The sequence below is a fragment of the Heptranchias perlo genome, chromosome 13 (genome assembly GCF_035084215.1).
Source record: "Heptranchias perlo isolate sHepPer1 chromosome 13, sHepPer1.hap1, whole genome shotgun sequence".
Classification (NCBI taxonomy): Eukaryota; Metazoa; Chordata; class Chondrichthyes; order Hexanchiformes; family Hexanchidae; genus Heptranchias; species Heptranchias perlo.
Genome location: NC_090337.1, coordinates 10,018,641 through 10,033,982, shown reverse-complemented (window position 1 = coordinate 10,033,982; position 15,342 = coordinate 10,018,641). Strand labels below are relative to the sequence as shown.

The window sequence follows — 15,342 nt, the reverse complement described above, 5'->3', positions numbered from 1 at the left end:
TAAACTAGAAAGAGTGCAGAAAAGATTTACTAGGATGCTACCGGGACTTGATGGTTTGACTTATAGGGAGAGGTTGGATAGACTGAGACTTTTTTCCCTGGAGAGTAGGAAGTCTATAAAATAATGAGGGGCATAGATAAGGTCGATAGTCAAAATCTTTTCCCAAAGGTAGGGGAGTCTATAATGAGGGGGCATAGATTTAAGGTGAGAGGGGAGAGATACAAAAGGGTCCAGAGGGGCAATTTTTTCACTCAAAGGGTGGTGAGTGTCTGGAACGAGCTGCCAGAGGCAGTAGTAGAGGCGGGTGCAATTTTGTCTTTTAAAAAGCATTTAGACAGTTACATGGGTAAGATGGGTATAGAGGGATATGGGCCAAGTGCAGGCAATTGGGACTAGTTTAGTGGTATAAACTGGGCGACATGGACATGTTGGGCCGAAGGGCCTGTTTCCATGTTGTAAACTTCTATGATTCTAAATAGTAATGATACCCCTTAACAGAGGGAGGTTTAAGAGTTTAGAACTAACTTCCCTCAACGGCATTGGTAATTGCACTGCCCAGTGTGAAACTGAACTGCCCTGGCCAGTAAGTTCCTAGGTTTACTCCCCAGTCTGTACTGAGGTAGATGATCTCAGTCAAGACAGCAGTGAGGAGATTCCAGCTTCCCTGATGGGTGTGGGAGGGTGGGAAGAAATCAGTGCAGGTTCCTATGCCTGACTCTTAACCAGTTATCCCCGTTGGAAAGTGGGCCTGTGTAGAACTCGGGTGAGGGCAACAGAAATTCCAGCTGTGATGCCCTCATAATCCAATAACCTGCTGACAGTCCCAGTCTAGACTCGTACATAAAGAGCACCTACTTGGCTGACATACTCATGAAATCAAGAGTCTGCATCTTCAGAAGAGAAAATTGAGGAAGGGGAGGGCGAAGGGAGAGAGAGATAACAAATAAGTCTAGGGGGTGATCGGGTTGTTTGTTAGATTTTTTTTATTCGTTCATGGGATGTGGGCGTCGCTGGTGAGGCCGGCATTTATTGCCCATCCCCAATTGACCTTGAGAAGGTGGTGGTGAGCCGCCTTCTTGAACCGCTGCAGTCCGTCTTGTGACGGTTCACCCACAGTGCTGTTAGGAAGGGAGTGCCAGGATTTTGACCCAGCGACGATGAAGGAACAGCGATATATTTCCAAGTCAGGATGGTGTGTGACTTGGAGGGGAACGTGCAGGTGGTGTTGTTCCCATGTACCTGCTGCTCTTGTCCTTCTAGGTGGTAGAGGTCGCGGGTTTGGGAGGTGCTGTCGAAGAAGCATTGGCGAGTTGCTGCAGTGCATCCTGTGGATGGTACACACTGCAGCCACAGTGAGCCGGTGGTGAAGGGAGTGAATGTTTAGGGTGGTGGATGGGGTGCCAATCAAGTGGGCTGCTTTGTCCTGGATGGTGTCGAGCTTCTTGAGTGTTGTTGGAGCTGCACTCATCCAGGCAAGTGGAGAGTATTCCATCACACTCCTGACTTGTGCCTTGTAGATAGTGGAAAGGCTTTGGGGAGTCAGGAGGTGAGTCACTCGCCACAGAATACCCAGCCTCTGACCTGCTCTTGTAGCCACAGTATTTATATGGCTGGTCCAGTTAAGTTTCTGGTCAATGGTGACCCCCAGGATGTTGATGGTGGGGGATTCGGCGATGGTAATGCCGTTGAATGTTAAGTGAAGGTGGTTACACTCTCTCTTGTTGGAAATGGTCATTGCCTGGCACTTGTCTGGCACGAATGTTACTTGCCACTTATCAGCCCAAGCCTGGATGTTGTCCAGGTCTTGCTGCATGCAGGCTCGGACTGCTTCATTATCTGAGGGGTTGCGAATGGAACTGAACACTGTGCAATCATCAGCGAACATCCCCATTTCTGACCTTATGATGGAGGGAAGGTCATTGATGAAGCAGCTGAAGATGGTTGGGCCTAGGGCACTGCCTTGAGGAACACCTGCAGCAATGTCCTGGGGTTGAGATGATTGGCCTCCAATAACCACTGCCATCTTCCTTTGTGCTAGGTATGACTCCAACCACTGGAGAGTTTTCCCCCTGATTCCCATTGACTTCAATTTTACTAGAGCTCCTTGGTGCCACACTCGTTCAAATGCTGCCTTGATGTCAAGGGCAGTCACTCTCACCTCACCTCTGGAATTCAGCTCTTTTGTCCATGTTTGGACCAAGGCTGTAATGAGGTCTGGAGCCGAGTGGTCCTGGCGGAACCCAAACTGAACATTGTTGAGCAGGTTATTGGTGAGTAAGTGCCGCTTGATAGCACTGTCGACGACACCTTCCATCATTTTGCTGATGATTGAGAGTAGACTGATGGGGCAGTAATTGGCCGGATTGGATTTGTCCTGCTTTTTGTGGACAGGACATACCTGGGCAATTTTCCACGTTGTCGGGTAGATGCCAGTATTGTAGCTGTACTGGAACTTGTTTCAAAGATGAAAGAGCAGTTAGAGTGGGTTCTCTATGTGTGGGCAGATAGTTGTCTCACAGTTCTTCTGCACATGAGGCAGTCTTGAGAATGTACTCAATGATGACAACATTCACATATGTCTCATTGCTTGGGAGAGGTACTGGAAGGTTTGTTGGGGCATGTAGAACTATGTACTTATGAGTTTGGCTCTGTTAGTAGCATTTCCCATTTGAGTCAGAAAGTTATGGGATCATGCCCCGCTCAAGGACTTGAGCACATAATCTAGGCCGGAAGGTCCATCCTTCATATACGGTGTAGGTGTCCCATCTACCTGTCTCAGTGGTTCAGATGGATGTTAAAGAACTCGTAGCTCAATTCGAAGAAGAGCTGGGAGTTGTCCTTACCAACATTCTTCTCTTAACCAACACCACCCGTTCATTAATCTTACTGCTGTTTGTGGGCTGCTTTTGTACACGAGACAACAATCAGTGCATCTTATAGTCATTCACTGCATGTTAAGTGCCTTGAGAGTTAGTTGAGAAATGTGATGTGGTACTATATAAATGCAAATCTTCCTTTTTTTAGGTTTTGGCTTCGCAACAATGCTAAACCTGTACATTGGCTTTGTTACCTCCAGATTCGACTATTTCAATGCTCTCCTGGCCAGCCTCTCACTTACCACCCTCTGTAAACTTGAGCTCATCCAAAACTCTGCTGCCTGTATCCTAACTTGCCCCAATTCCTGCTCACCCATTGCCCCATGCTCGCTGACCTACATTGGCTCCCGGTCAGTCCACGCCTCGATTTTAAAATTCTCATCCTTGTGTTTAAATCCCTCCATGGTCTCGCCTCTCCCTATCTCTGTAACCTCCTCCAGCCCTACAATCCTCCGAGATCTCTGCGCTCCTCCAATTTTGGCCTGTTGCGCATCCCCGATTTTAATCGCTCCAGCATTGGTGACCGTGCCTTCAGCTGCCTAGGCCCTAAGCTCTGGAAATCCCTACCTGAACCTTTCTACCTCTCTCTCTTCCTTTAAATTGCTCCTTAAAGCCTGCCTCTTTGACAAAGCTTTTGGTCACCTGTCCTACTATGTCCTTATGTGGCTCGATCTGATTACGTTCCTGTGAAGCGCCTTGGGACGTTTTACTACAATAAAGGCGCTATATAAATGCAAGTTGTTGTTGGTGTTTAAATTGGGTGACAAGGTCGATCGCAACAAAGTGGAGTGAGACTGCCTCTTCCAGGGAGTCTCACTCCACTTCACGCCAATGCCAGATCAGTCCCTGACCCCGGTTTTAGGCTGTGTCTACACGACAAGTGCAGTATCAGTGTGAGGCGAAACTGCTACGCACCAACATTACAGTTGTAGCATGAACGAACCCTTAGACCACAGCTTGAGTTAGTGCTTTCAGTACAGGACAAAGGTTGGGAAGAAACTATCGAAGCTCTGAACCATCTTTCAGATGAGACTTAAACCAAGGTCCATTCTGCTTGCTGAATTGGGCGTAAAAGATTCTATGGCACTATTTGCAGAAGAGCAGGGAATTCTCCTGGTGTCCCAGCTAATATTCCTCCCTCAACCAACAACACCAAAACACATCATATGGGAACATAGGAACAGTTAGAGTGCATTCTCTATGTGAGAGTGGATAATCATCTCACGGTTCTACTGCACATGAGGCAGTCCTGAGACGATACTCAATGATGACAATATTTGCATATGTCTCATTGCTTGGGAGAGGTACTGGAAGGTTTGTTGGGGCATGTAGAACTATGTACTTACGAGTTTGGCTCAGTTAGTAGCATTTCCCATTCAGCCCCTCGAGCCTGTTCCACCATTCAATGAGATCATGGCTGATCTGTACCCTAACTCCATCCACCCACCTTGGCTCCATATCCCTTAATACCCTTGGTTAGCAAAAATCTATCGATCTCAGATTTAAAATTATTAATTGAGCTAACATCTACTGCTTTTTGTCAGAGTTCCACACTTCCACCACCCTCTGTGTGAAGAAGTGTTTCATACCTTCTCTCCTGAATGGCCTGACTCTGATTTTAAGGTTATGCCCTCTTGTCCTAGACTCCCCCATCAGCGGATAAAGGGGTCAATTTTAGGATGGCCGTGCGGGTGCGTTCGTGGCGGGGGTGTTCCTAAAATTGGGGAATCCCGGAGGGGTCCAGAGCCCGGCTCCAACCCGCCCACTTCCGGGGTTCCCCAATGATGCGAATCGGTGCGCGCGCAGCCCCCGCATGCAGGACTCCCACCGGCAATCAAAGCCGGCGGGCTGACAGTTTAGATAGTTAGGGAGGTACTTGAGGTCATGGACAGACCTCATTGGGAAGAGATTTCAACAGGGATGTGATTTTGGACTCTCCTCGGCGTGTTTCCCATGCTGTGGGAAACACTCCCTGTTGTTGCAGACGTATTTCAGTCAGCAACCATTGGGAGATGCAGAGGATTCCTTGACAGTTGGGGAGAATACTTCATTCATTGCAGGAGGGCACTCTGTCACCTTACATCATACCCTAAACTCTACTGTCCAAACACATTTACCTACTTTGTGGACCCCCTCACACTCACACCGTCAGGATGGGTGGGGGGGGAGGGGTTCCATAGCTGCATTCATCACTCCAATGGAGGATGAGCAACATCACCAGCCTTGCCAGGCACGCCGTCCACCTCCGCCACGTGGAGCTACACAACACAGTGCTGCGTAACAGGCACCTGCACAAAGTAGTCGTGCAACTATACATACACCCACAGTAGGGTGACCCAAGGGTGTTCATGGAGAACCTCATGAAAGAGCCTTATTGCACAAGCCAGTCAAGAATGGCCAAGACGTGGCAGTAGTGGTGACGATATAATATGTAATGTGAGTTGATCAGAAATCAAATATAAGCATTGTGGTGGCATTGTGGACAGTGAAGAAGGTTATCTAGGATTGCAACGGGATCTTGATAAATTGGGCCAGTGGGCCGATGAATGGCAGATGGAGTTTAATTTAGATAAATGTGAGGTGATGCATTTTGGTAGATCGAATCGGGCCAGGACCTACTCCGTTAATGGTAGGGCGTTGGGGAGAGTTATCGAACAAAGAGATCTAGGAGTACAGGTTCATAGCTCCTTGAAAGTGGAGTCACAGGTGGATAGGATGGTGAAGAAGGCATTCGGCATGCTTGGTTTCATTGGTCAGAACATTGAATGCAGGAGTTGGGATGTCTTGTTGAAGTTGTACAGGGCATTGGTGAGGCCACACTTGGAATACTGTGTACAGTTCTGGTCACCCTATTATAGAAAGGATATTATTAAACTAGAAAGAGTGCAGAAAAGATTTACTAGGATGCTACCGGGACTTGATGGTTTGACTTATAGGGAGAGGTTAGACAGACTGGGACTTTTTTCCCTGGAGAGTAGGAGGTTAAGGGGTGATCTTATAGAAGTCTATAAAATAATGAGGGGCATAGATAAGGTAGATAGTCAAAATCTTTTCCCAAAGGTAGGGGAGTCTATAACGAGGGGGCATAGATTTAAGGTGAGAGGGGAGAGATACAAAAGGGTCCAGAGGGGCAATTTTTTCACTCAAAGGGTGGTGAGTGTCTGGAACGAGCTGCCAGAGGCAGTAGTAGAGGCGGGTACAATTTTGTCTTTTAAAAAGCATTTGGACAGTTACATGGGTAAGATGGGTATAGAGGGATATGGACCAAGTGCAGGAAATTGGGACTAGTTTAGTGGTATAAACTGGGCGACATGGACATGTTGGGCCGAAGGGCCTGTTTCCATGTTGTAACTTCTATGATTCTATGATTCTATGATAAGCAAAAACCATGACAAACCCTCAAACACTCTTGTGCATCCCCTTCAGGCTCACGACACGTTTGCCTTACGCTTCCTACTACACATATGTGATGCATGCCCTGTGGCTGCAGCACAGGTAGTGGCAGGTTGGGTGAGGCTGACTGTGAAAGAGATGCATGAGAGGATGAGTATGAGACAGAGCCATGAGATTGTATGAGGATTGGGTTGAGTGGTAGTGGTGGGATGAGTACTGGGGAGGTGAGGAAGTGCAGGTAAGATGAGGATGAGCTTTGAGTGGGTGTGAGGAGTGATGTGATAGAGTAATGTTGGCAGTGCAGAAGGAGATGTGGGGTGGGGGCGGTGATTTGGCAGACGGAGTATAGGGGAATGAGTAAGTGTACTCACTTTGACTGACCTGGTTAGGTCATTGAAGCGCCTCCTGAACTGTATGCAGGTGGGCGATATGTTGGTGGTGCTGGTGACCTCCTCTGCCACCTCGAGCCAAGTCTTCTTGGTGCAGAGGCAGGCCACTTCCTCCCGTCCGCCGGGTGAAAGATCTCCCTCCTCCTCCTCACCCCATCCAGTAAGACCTAGAGTGAGGCATCATTAAACCTGGGAAGCAGCCTCCCCCCAGGCTGCTCCATGCTGTAATTTTGCCTATTTTCTGCAGCATCAGTCAGTGGAGGACTGCCCCTTTAAATAGGGCTCCTCCAGCTGCCAGCCTATGATGCGGGTGCGCAGTCCACCCGCTGCACAGCTTTCCAGTGTGAAACCCGGAAGCCAAGGTAAGTGGCTTCAATATAGTTACGATCGCGTGGGGAACCCACCGATCTCACTGGGCGCGTTACCCACGCGCCCAGTCGACCCCCCGCTGCCAACCCGCCTCCCTCCTAATATCAGGTCCAAAGTTTCTCTCTATCTACCCTATCAATTCCTTTCAAATTCCTTAATACTGCAATCAAATCACCCCTTAACCTTCTATATTCCAGGGTATATGCGCCTAGTTTATGTAATCGCTCCTCATAATTTAACCCTTGGAGATCATTTATTTATTTGTTATTTGTAGGACCTTGCTGTGTGCAAATTGGCTGTTGTGTTTACCTACATAACATCACTTCAATAAGTAATCCATTGGTTGCAAAGGATTTTCTATATAAATGCAAGTTTGTTCTTTATTGCTTCATAGAAAATCCATTTGTTTGCCTTTAGCAGAGTTTTAAGAGAAGGAAAATATTTTCCTGAAGGAAAAAAAATCATTGATGGCTAAACAATTGCGTGTAAAATAATACAAATTTAAACCTTGCTTGTTTGCTGTTTCAGATGTTCCGTTTCTTAGAGGGACACATGCCATCCTTTCGATTCCAAATGGAAGACCTTGAATTCGATACAATGATGGAGGTGTTATCTAGCTTTTCAAATCTGTCAAATGACCTGACTGCTAGCATCAACAAAACCTGCTCCTTAAACAAGGGTTTCCAGTTTTACTATCTGCCCATCATGTACATTATAGTCTTTGTCACCGGATTCATCGGTAACAGTGTTGCTCTCTGGATGTTCATCTTCCACATGAGGCCTTGGAGCAGCATCACCATTTACATGTTTAACCTCGTCCTGGCTGACCTCTTCTACGTCTTCTCCCTCCCGGTTTTAATATTTTATTATTTCAATAAAACTGACTGGATCTTCGGGGAGATCCTGTGCAAACTGCAAAGGTTTATTTTCCACGTTAACTTATACGGCAGCATCTTGTTCCTGACCTGCATCAGCGTCCACAGGTACACAGGAGTAGTCCACCCTTTGAAATCACTGGGCAGATTGAAGAAGAAATCGGCCACCATTGTGTGCGTGTGTGTGTGGGTTATAGTCATGGCCGGCATTGCCCCAATACTGTACTTCTCCAGAACAGGGCTGAAGAGAAATAAGACGATCACATGTTACGATACGACGTCTAAAGAGCTCTTGCACACTTACTTTATTTACAGCATGTTCACGACATTCTTCGGCTTCTGTATCCCCTTTATCACCATCCTCGTCTGCTACGGATTTATAGTGAAGGCGCTAATATCCAACAACATGAGGACTCCTCTCCGGGGCAAGTCCGTGCGTCTCGTCATCATTGTGCTGGCGGTCTTTGCTGTCTCGTACCTCCCCTTCCATGTGATGAAGAACCTCAATCTTCAGTCTAGACTTTATTACCAGGGACAGGACACGTGCGAGTGGAACAGGAGGGTCTACGCCACGTATCAAGTGACTCGGGGCCTCGCCAGCCTTAATAGCTGCGTGGACCCTATCCTGTACTTTCTGGCCGGAGACACTTTCAGGAGGAGGTTCACTAACGCAGCCTCAAGGTTCATGTCTAGACGAGGTGAGACCAACCTACAGTTTAGGAGTGAAGACAGTCCACTTCAGGCTGTGATGAACATTTCACAAAATGGCGACACTTCCCTGTGAACTTATATTTTTTGTTGGTGAATTTTATGACAAATATTTTTTATGTTTGGGAGGTACAGTAAGACTTGTGTTTGAGATTGGTTTCAATTTAAGGCTTTAGTCTGTTGTAGGAAATGACAAAGAGTGAATTACCCCGTAATTAAAAATTTTACATCCCTGTTCTAGTTTCTTTTCCATTTAAGGCAAAAGAATATAGGAACAGGAATAGACCATTCAGCCCCTGAGCCTGTTCTGCCATTCAATTAGATCATGGCTGATCTGTATCTTAACTCCATCGACCGCTTTGGTTCCATAACCCTTAATATCCTTGCCTAACAAAAATCAATCTCAGTTTTGAAATTTTCAATTGACCCCCAGCCTCAACAGCTTTTTGAGGGAGAGAGTTCCAGATTTTTTTCTTTTTGCGAAGAAATGCCTCCTGACATCACCCCTGAACATCCGAGCTCTAATTTTATGGTTTTGGCCCCTTGTTCTGGACTCCCCCCACCAGAAGAAATATTTTCTCTCTATCTACCCTATCGACTCCTTTAATCATCTTAAACACCTCAATTAGATCACCCCTTAATCTTCTAAACTCTTCTAAACTAGGCTTCTAAACAAGCCTAATCTATGCAACCTGTCCTCATAATTTAAACTTTTTAGCCCAGGTTTCATTCTGGCTAATATATCCTTCCTGAGGTGCAGTACCCAGAACTCAACACAGTGCTCTAAATGGGGTCTAATCAGAGCTTACTATCAGGCGGGGGTGTAAAGTCGGCTGTCGATTTGCTATTGCCCGTTCTGCACTGTCACCAGAGAACTATTTCACCCTCTGGGTGTCTGAAATCAAAGTCCTTCCCTTTTGCAGCACGAACATCCCTCACCTCGAAGAGTAGAAAACTCATCAAAAAGGGAGGAATGCGGGGTCAGAACTGCGTCGACGTGTCACTGTCTAAATGTTATTTGGGACATTATAAGCCGGTGGCTGAGGATGTTCACTGAGGCCTCTTGTCTTTTACAGCCCTTGGGATCGGCATGAATTTGAGCCCAACACCCAGGCTTCACTGAACTTGACCAGCTGAGTATACGTGCCTTAGAGGCGGTGCAACGAAGGTTCACTAGTTTAATTCCGGGGATGAGAGGGTTGTCCTATGAGGAGGGATTGAGTAGAATGGACCTCTACTGTCTGGAGTTTAAAAGAATGAGGGGTGATCTCATTGAAACATATAAGATTTCTGAGAGGGCTTGACAGGGTAGATGCTGAGAGGCTGTTTCCCCTGGCTGGAGAGTCTAGAACTAGGGGGCATAGTCTCAGGATAAGGGGTCGGACATTTAGGACTGAGATGAGGAGGAATTTCTTCACTCAGAGGGTTGTGAATCTTTGGAATTCTCTACCCCACCGGGCCATGGATGCTCAGTCGTTGAGTATATTCAAGGTTGAGATAGATAGATTTTTGGACTCTAGGGGAATCAAGGATATGGGGATCGGGTGGGAAAGTGGAGTTGAGGTCAAAGATCAGCCACGATCTTATTGAATAGTGGAACAGGCTCGAGGGGCTGTATGGCCTACTCCTGCTCTTATTTCTTATGTTCTTATGTGACCAAAAGCTTGGTCAAAGAGGTAGGTTTTAAGCAGCGTCTTAAAGGAGGAAAGAGAGGTAGAGAGTTGGAGAGCTTTAGGGAGGGAATTCCAGGACTTAGGGCCCGGACCAATAATTAGATAAGTTGCTTGGTGGAGACATGTCATTAGTTCCTCGTCACCCGCCTGTTAAACAGTAACTTGAACAAAAGTTTTGTGATCTAAATTAACTTTTATCTTCTGGATTGAGGGGAAACCTTCTGAATATTCATGAGTTTGTACGTAAGTGTAAAGCACTATGGTTGTCATTCATCAGTGCTGGTTAGTTTCAGTCCCATCTAATACAGTGCCCACTGTTAAAAGCTACGAATGACAGGAGTTTAAAAAAAGTTTTTTATCTTTTCAGAAGTTTTTTCTAATTCCGCTTTATAACCTTGAACATCAGAAATGTGCTGGAAACCTCTTTTTTTTTCTTGTTGCATATACTCTAGAAGGTGCAAAGGATGATCAGGGCTGAAAGGGTTCGAAGACAATGGCCCTGGCGTTCCTCTCCATGGCGGTCTTGGGAGCGCTGAGATCTCAGGTGTTGCAGAGAAGGAAAAAGGGGGAGGAGACTCAGTGAAGGTGAAACTGGTCTCGGGAGGTAGTGCAAAAACAGGAGCTTTCCATGAGTTCTCCCCGGTGTCCTGGCCAATATTTATCCCTCAGCCAATATCACTGAAAGAAACAGATTTTCTGATCATTATCACATTGCTATTTGTGGGATCTTGCTGTGCTCAAATTGGCTCCCATGTTTCCTACATTACAACAGCGACTACACTTCAAAAAGTAATTAATTGGCTGTAAAGCACTTTGGGGCATCCTGAGGTCATGAAAGGTGCTATATAAATGCAAATCTTTCTTTCTTTCCCTCTTTCTTTTTCTTTTCTTTAACTTGGCGCAGTGCGGTGAGATTGGCCTGCTGTGATTGAATTACAAATAACCATTGTGCACATGAGAATCAGGTTTGATGGAGAGAGAAAAAAAAATTGGCTTTTCTTCTCAATAAAGACACTTGCAATTCCACAAAGCCAGAAACAGTCCCAGCAAGTGTCCTCGTAGATAGAATGGTTTACTTTTGTAAGGCCTATTTTTGGACTCGTAAAAGCTTTTCAGCTCTTGCCAGGAGGTGGCAGGGGGTGGAGGAAAGCAGACAAAAAAATCCTTGTTTGCAAGTAAAGTGTCACAATCCCTGAGGCAATCCACAGCCTTGAGTCTTGTCTCACTGTTGTCACCACAGTAAAAACATTGCAGAGAAACCTTACCTGCCGTGGTGGTAAGAATTCCTGTGGTCACTATGTGTAGCAATATCGTAACGGGAATCGTAGAAACACTCTTTTACAGTGCGACCATTACATGGCGGCCAGAGGCAGCCTTCCTGCTGTGTTTACGATGGGTTCGATTTTTGTCTTTACCCCCATGTCGCTAACCTTCATGTTGCTAACATACAGCGGCCAGAGGGAACATTTTCTTAGCCCCAATATTTTTGGCAAATAACCAGGTTTTTAATGGAGGATGTGCTTGCATTGTGGATCTTTTATACTTATTGAGAGTTTTGAAAATAGGGGTCATTTTCACCTGAAAGAAAAGACAATTGTGAATGTTTCCATTTTTTTGCAGTGCCGAAATAGTTTGAACCAAGTCTAGTCTGAATGTTACAAAGCATCAATAGCACAGAGCAAAGTCTGACATCTACAGTATTAGAATTTGTGTGAGACATATCGGGCATCTTAAAATTCATTTTGGGTCCCTTTGGCTTTGTACGATAGTTTAAAACAGACGATAGTGAGTCTGCAGCTTGTTTTACACCTCTCCCGAACAATGCAAATAAAAATGGGGAGAGATGTAAAACGGGCTGGTGACTCGCTATCACCTGTTTTACACAATCGCACAAAGTCAAAATGAAAACCTTTTTTTGGTCTCCGCATGAGTTCAAACACCGTGAAATATGTGTATTGCACCTATCCGGTTGACATTGTAACATTTAAACAATGAAAACTAAACAATTACAGAAATGCTCTGTCGTATTGTGAAGCTGAACAGATAATTATCACTGTCAGCTATTCTTGTGAAAAAAATGTATGTTTACTGTGTACGTTTCATCCTTTGTACTATGTGTGTTTCATCCTGAATTCCATCATACCAATCAATACTAGAATATTTTATTCGTCACAGTGAAATATAACACACCTTTGATAACAGCAAAGGAGCATTTATTCCATTATAATGAATATATTTTCTAATGTTTATCATTATAATAGTTTTTGTGTTATTCCCCTGCCATAATCAATAGGAGACTGATCCATCAAGAAGAATGTTATTTCCCCTAGTGAGGGCAACAGCTTTATAGTATCAGGGCTTCATCTCGATGTGATTCCATCCCTGTTTTTGGAGTCTGTATACTGGTGTTGCATGAAGCTAGTTGATATCGAACTAAGTTTTCAATATGCTAATTTTCTTAACCATATTTCCCAAACTACTATTAAATGCTAAGGTCCATCTAGTGACCCTTTAAAACATCTAGGTGTTTAATATTCTCTGTGCGTTATCTTTAGCGCACTGGTTAATGCATTTGTGTTAAATTGTGGTGTTTTAACACTTGTCTACACACTCTCCAATGCTTGCATATTCCTATTGTAATCGAGGTCTGGTTAATGTGGGAATCACCCAAATCCAATTTGATTTGACCTATGAGTCGAATACAGATCAACCCATAGCAACCAGTGGGATCCTAAACAGCCTACCATCAAATGTATGAATCCAATATTTCATCCATCAATCCCTGATTATGTTAATCACGTTCACGGGTGTGAAGTCTGATTGATTCCCTACTTTAGGGGCACTAATGTCTCTCTTGACCCTCAATTCTCCTTCTCAACAGAAATCAGTCAAGTTCATTTTAAAGGTGACAATTGATCCCCAATCCTTGATACCCTGTACGGACTGGAAATGCTGATAATTTGCAGGGCTGCTGGGTTTCCTCTGCCGTTAGGAACTTAATTGTAAACAATTTTACAACACCAAGTTATAGTCCAGCAATTTTATTTTAAATTCACAAGCTTTCGGAGGCTTCCTCTTTCGTCAGGTGAACGATGTGAAAAACTTAGGAACTTAGGAACAGGAGGAGGCCATTCAACCCCTCGAGCCTGTTCCGCCATTCCATTAGAGCATAGCCGATCTGTATCTCAACTCCATCTACCCGCCTTGGCTCTGTATCCCTTAATACCCTTACCCAACAAAAACCTATCAATCTCAGTTTTGAAATTTTCAATTGACCCCCAGTCTCAACAGCTTTTTGGGGGAGAGAGTTCCAGATTTCCACTCCCCTTTGTGTGAAGAAGTGCTTCCTGACATCACCCCTGAACGGCCTAGCTCTAATTTTAAGTTTATGCCCCCTTGTTCTGGTAATACTGCCATGTTCTGGTGATTGTTAATAGAAATTTGTTGCATATTTATGAAGCCTGTAATGTTTTGACTGTTGTGCTCCACTTTTGCCTGTAAAATATAATCTAGCTGTGTTCAGAGTTTGTTTTTTACATGGTGAGATATAATTTGTGATGAAGAGAAATTTTACCTGTACCTCAGACCCTTTGAGCCAGTCTATATTGGCTCGATGTAAAGAAATGCATGAAGCTGTCAACCTTGCCAAGATGAAGAAAGGAGTACACAAAGAAAATTAGGGACGTGAAAAGGCCAATCAGCCCATCAAAGCCCATCCCTCCAGTACAATAACTTTTCTCTCAAGGCATCTGCAGTGGAAACTCCGTTAAGTGCAGCTCAATTATCTGCCTTCCCTATCAGCCGTAATTGTTACAGGACGAAGCCTTGCTTGAGATCTCACCATGTTGCACAGCCAGCTAACATCAACCTCCTTCTGGTAGACTCAGTTCAGTTTATGCTATTTGTACAGCACTTGCCTTCATTCTGGTGCCTAGGGTATTGTTACATCGTATGTGTAAAGCCACAATGTGGACACTCTCGATTATCAGCCAGTTGCCATCGCCCGCTGTGGGGTGGGGGAAGGGGAGGGTGGAGGTTGTCTGTTGCATTATGCGAATAAAATAGATGCATTTAAGGGGAAGCTGGATAAGTACATGAGGTAGAAAGGAATAGAAAGTTATGCTGATAGGGTTAGATGAAGTAGGGTAGAAAGAGGCTCGTGTGGAGCATAAACACCAGTATGGACCTTTTGAGCGGAAAATGAAATAATGTACAGTAAACGCGTGCGCGACTGCCAATTACATCAAAGGCAGGACATTTAAGGGGTCATTATTTGTAGCTCCACTCCTGACATTGAACTTTGCTCAAAACCTTCCTCACTTCAATAGGACTGCGACTGAAAACTCAGCGGTGTCGGGGAATTGAGACTGTCTCCGCTCTTGCCCATTAGGCTACTGGCACCGTCAAGGCTCACGGGTGAATAGTGGCCACCTGGGTGAGGTGCCAGAGAGTCACTGGAACGTGTGGAGCTGTACTCAACGAGCAGCCATCGGGAGGGCTGTGCGGTGGATGGGGGGAGACGGGGAGTGTGAATGGGATGAAGAGAAACTCCAAACTCCCAGCTGCTATCAGAATTTCACACAGGAGTGAACTGGAGTGAGACTCTCTTCAGGCAGGTTTCCCAACCACTTTTCTTTGTAGTTCCAGCCTCCACACTCGATTTATATGCTTCAAATTTAGTATTAGCGATAATGAATTTTGATAGTTCTGTCTTATTGAAATTATTGTTGGTGCTGTTGTCGTATGCGTGTATCAAATTCCTCTCTCCATTATTCTAACGAAGGCATCAACCCCTTTAAAATAAACAGGTTAACGCCTCAGCTAAGATAGAGAGGAGAGGAATTTTATAGGGCAGGATCGTCATCTATAAATTTCTACCCTTTAGAGTTAATTTAACTGCCCTATAAACAGCCAATTGACATACTCCCTCTGAACCCTGCACAGTCCCTGTGTGTTACTGGAATGAGTTCTGCAAGATAATAAACAGCACTGACATTCACAACACAATTAACTAATTGGGCCCGATTAAGGGTCACTTCCATTCCTCTTTCCCTCTCAC

The 15,342-nt window shown here is 45.1% G+C and overlaps 1 protein-coding gene across 2 annotated transcripts in view; it reads left to right on the top strand.

Moving 5' to 3' along the window:
* p2ry1 (purinergic receptor P2Y1) overlaps nt 1–13,819 on the top strand; it is a 35,313-nt gene extending 21,494 nt beyond the window's left edge. For both annotated transcript variants that reach the window (XM_067994928.1, XM_067994929.1), the window contains one exon: nt 7,556–13,819. In XM_067994928.1, coding sequence (XP_067851029.1) covers nt 7,556–8,686 — 1,131 coding nt within the window. In that variant the 3' untranslated portion in view covers nt 8,687–13,819. The remainder of the gene's footprint in view (nt 1–7,555) is intronic.
* Nucleotides 13,820–15,342: the final 1,523 nt, after the last annotated feature.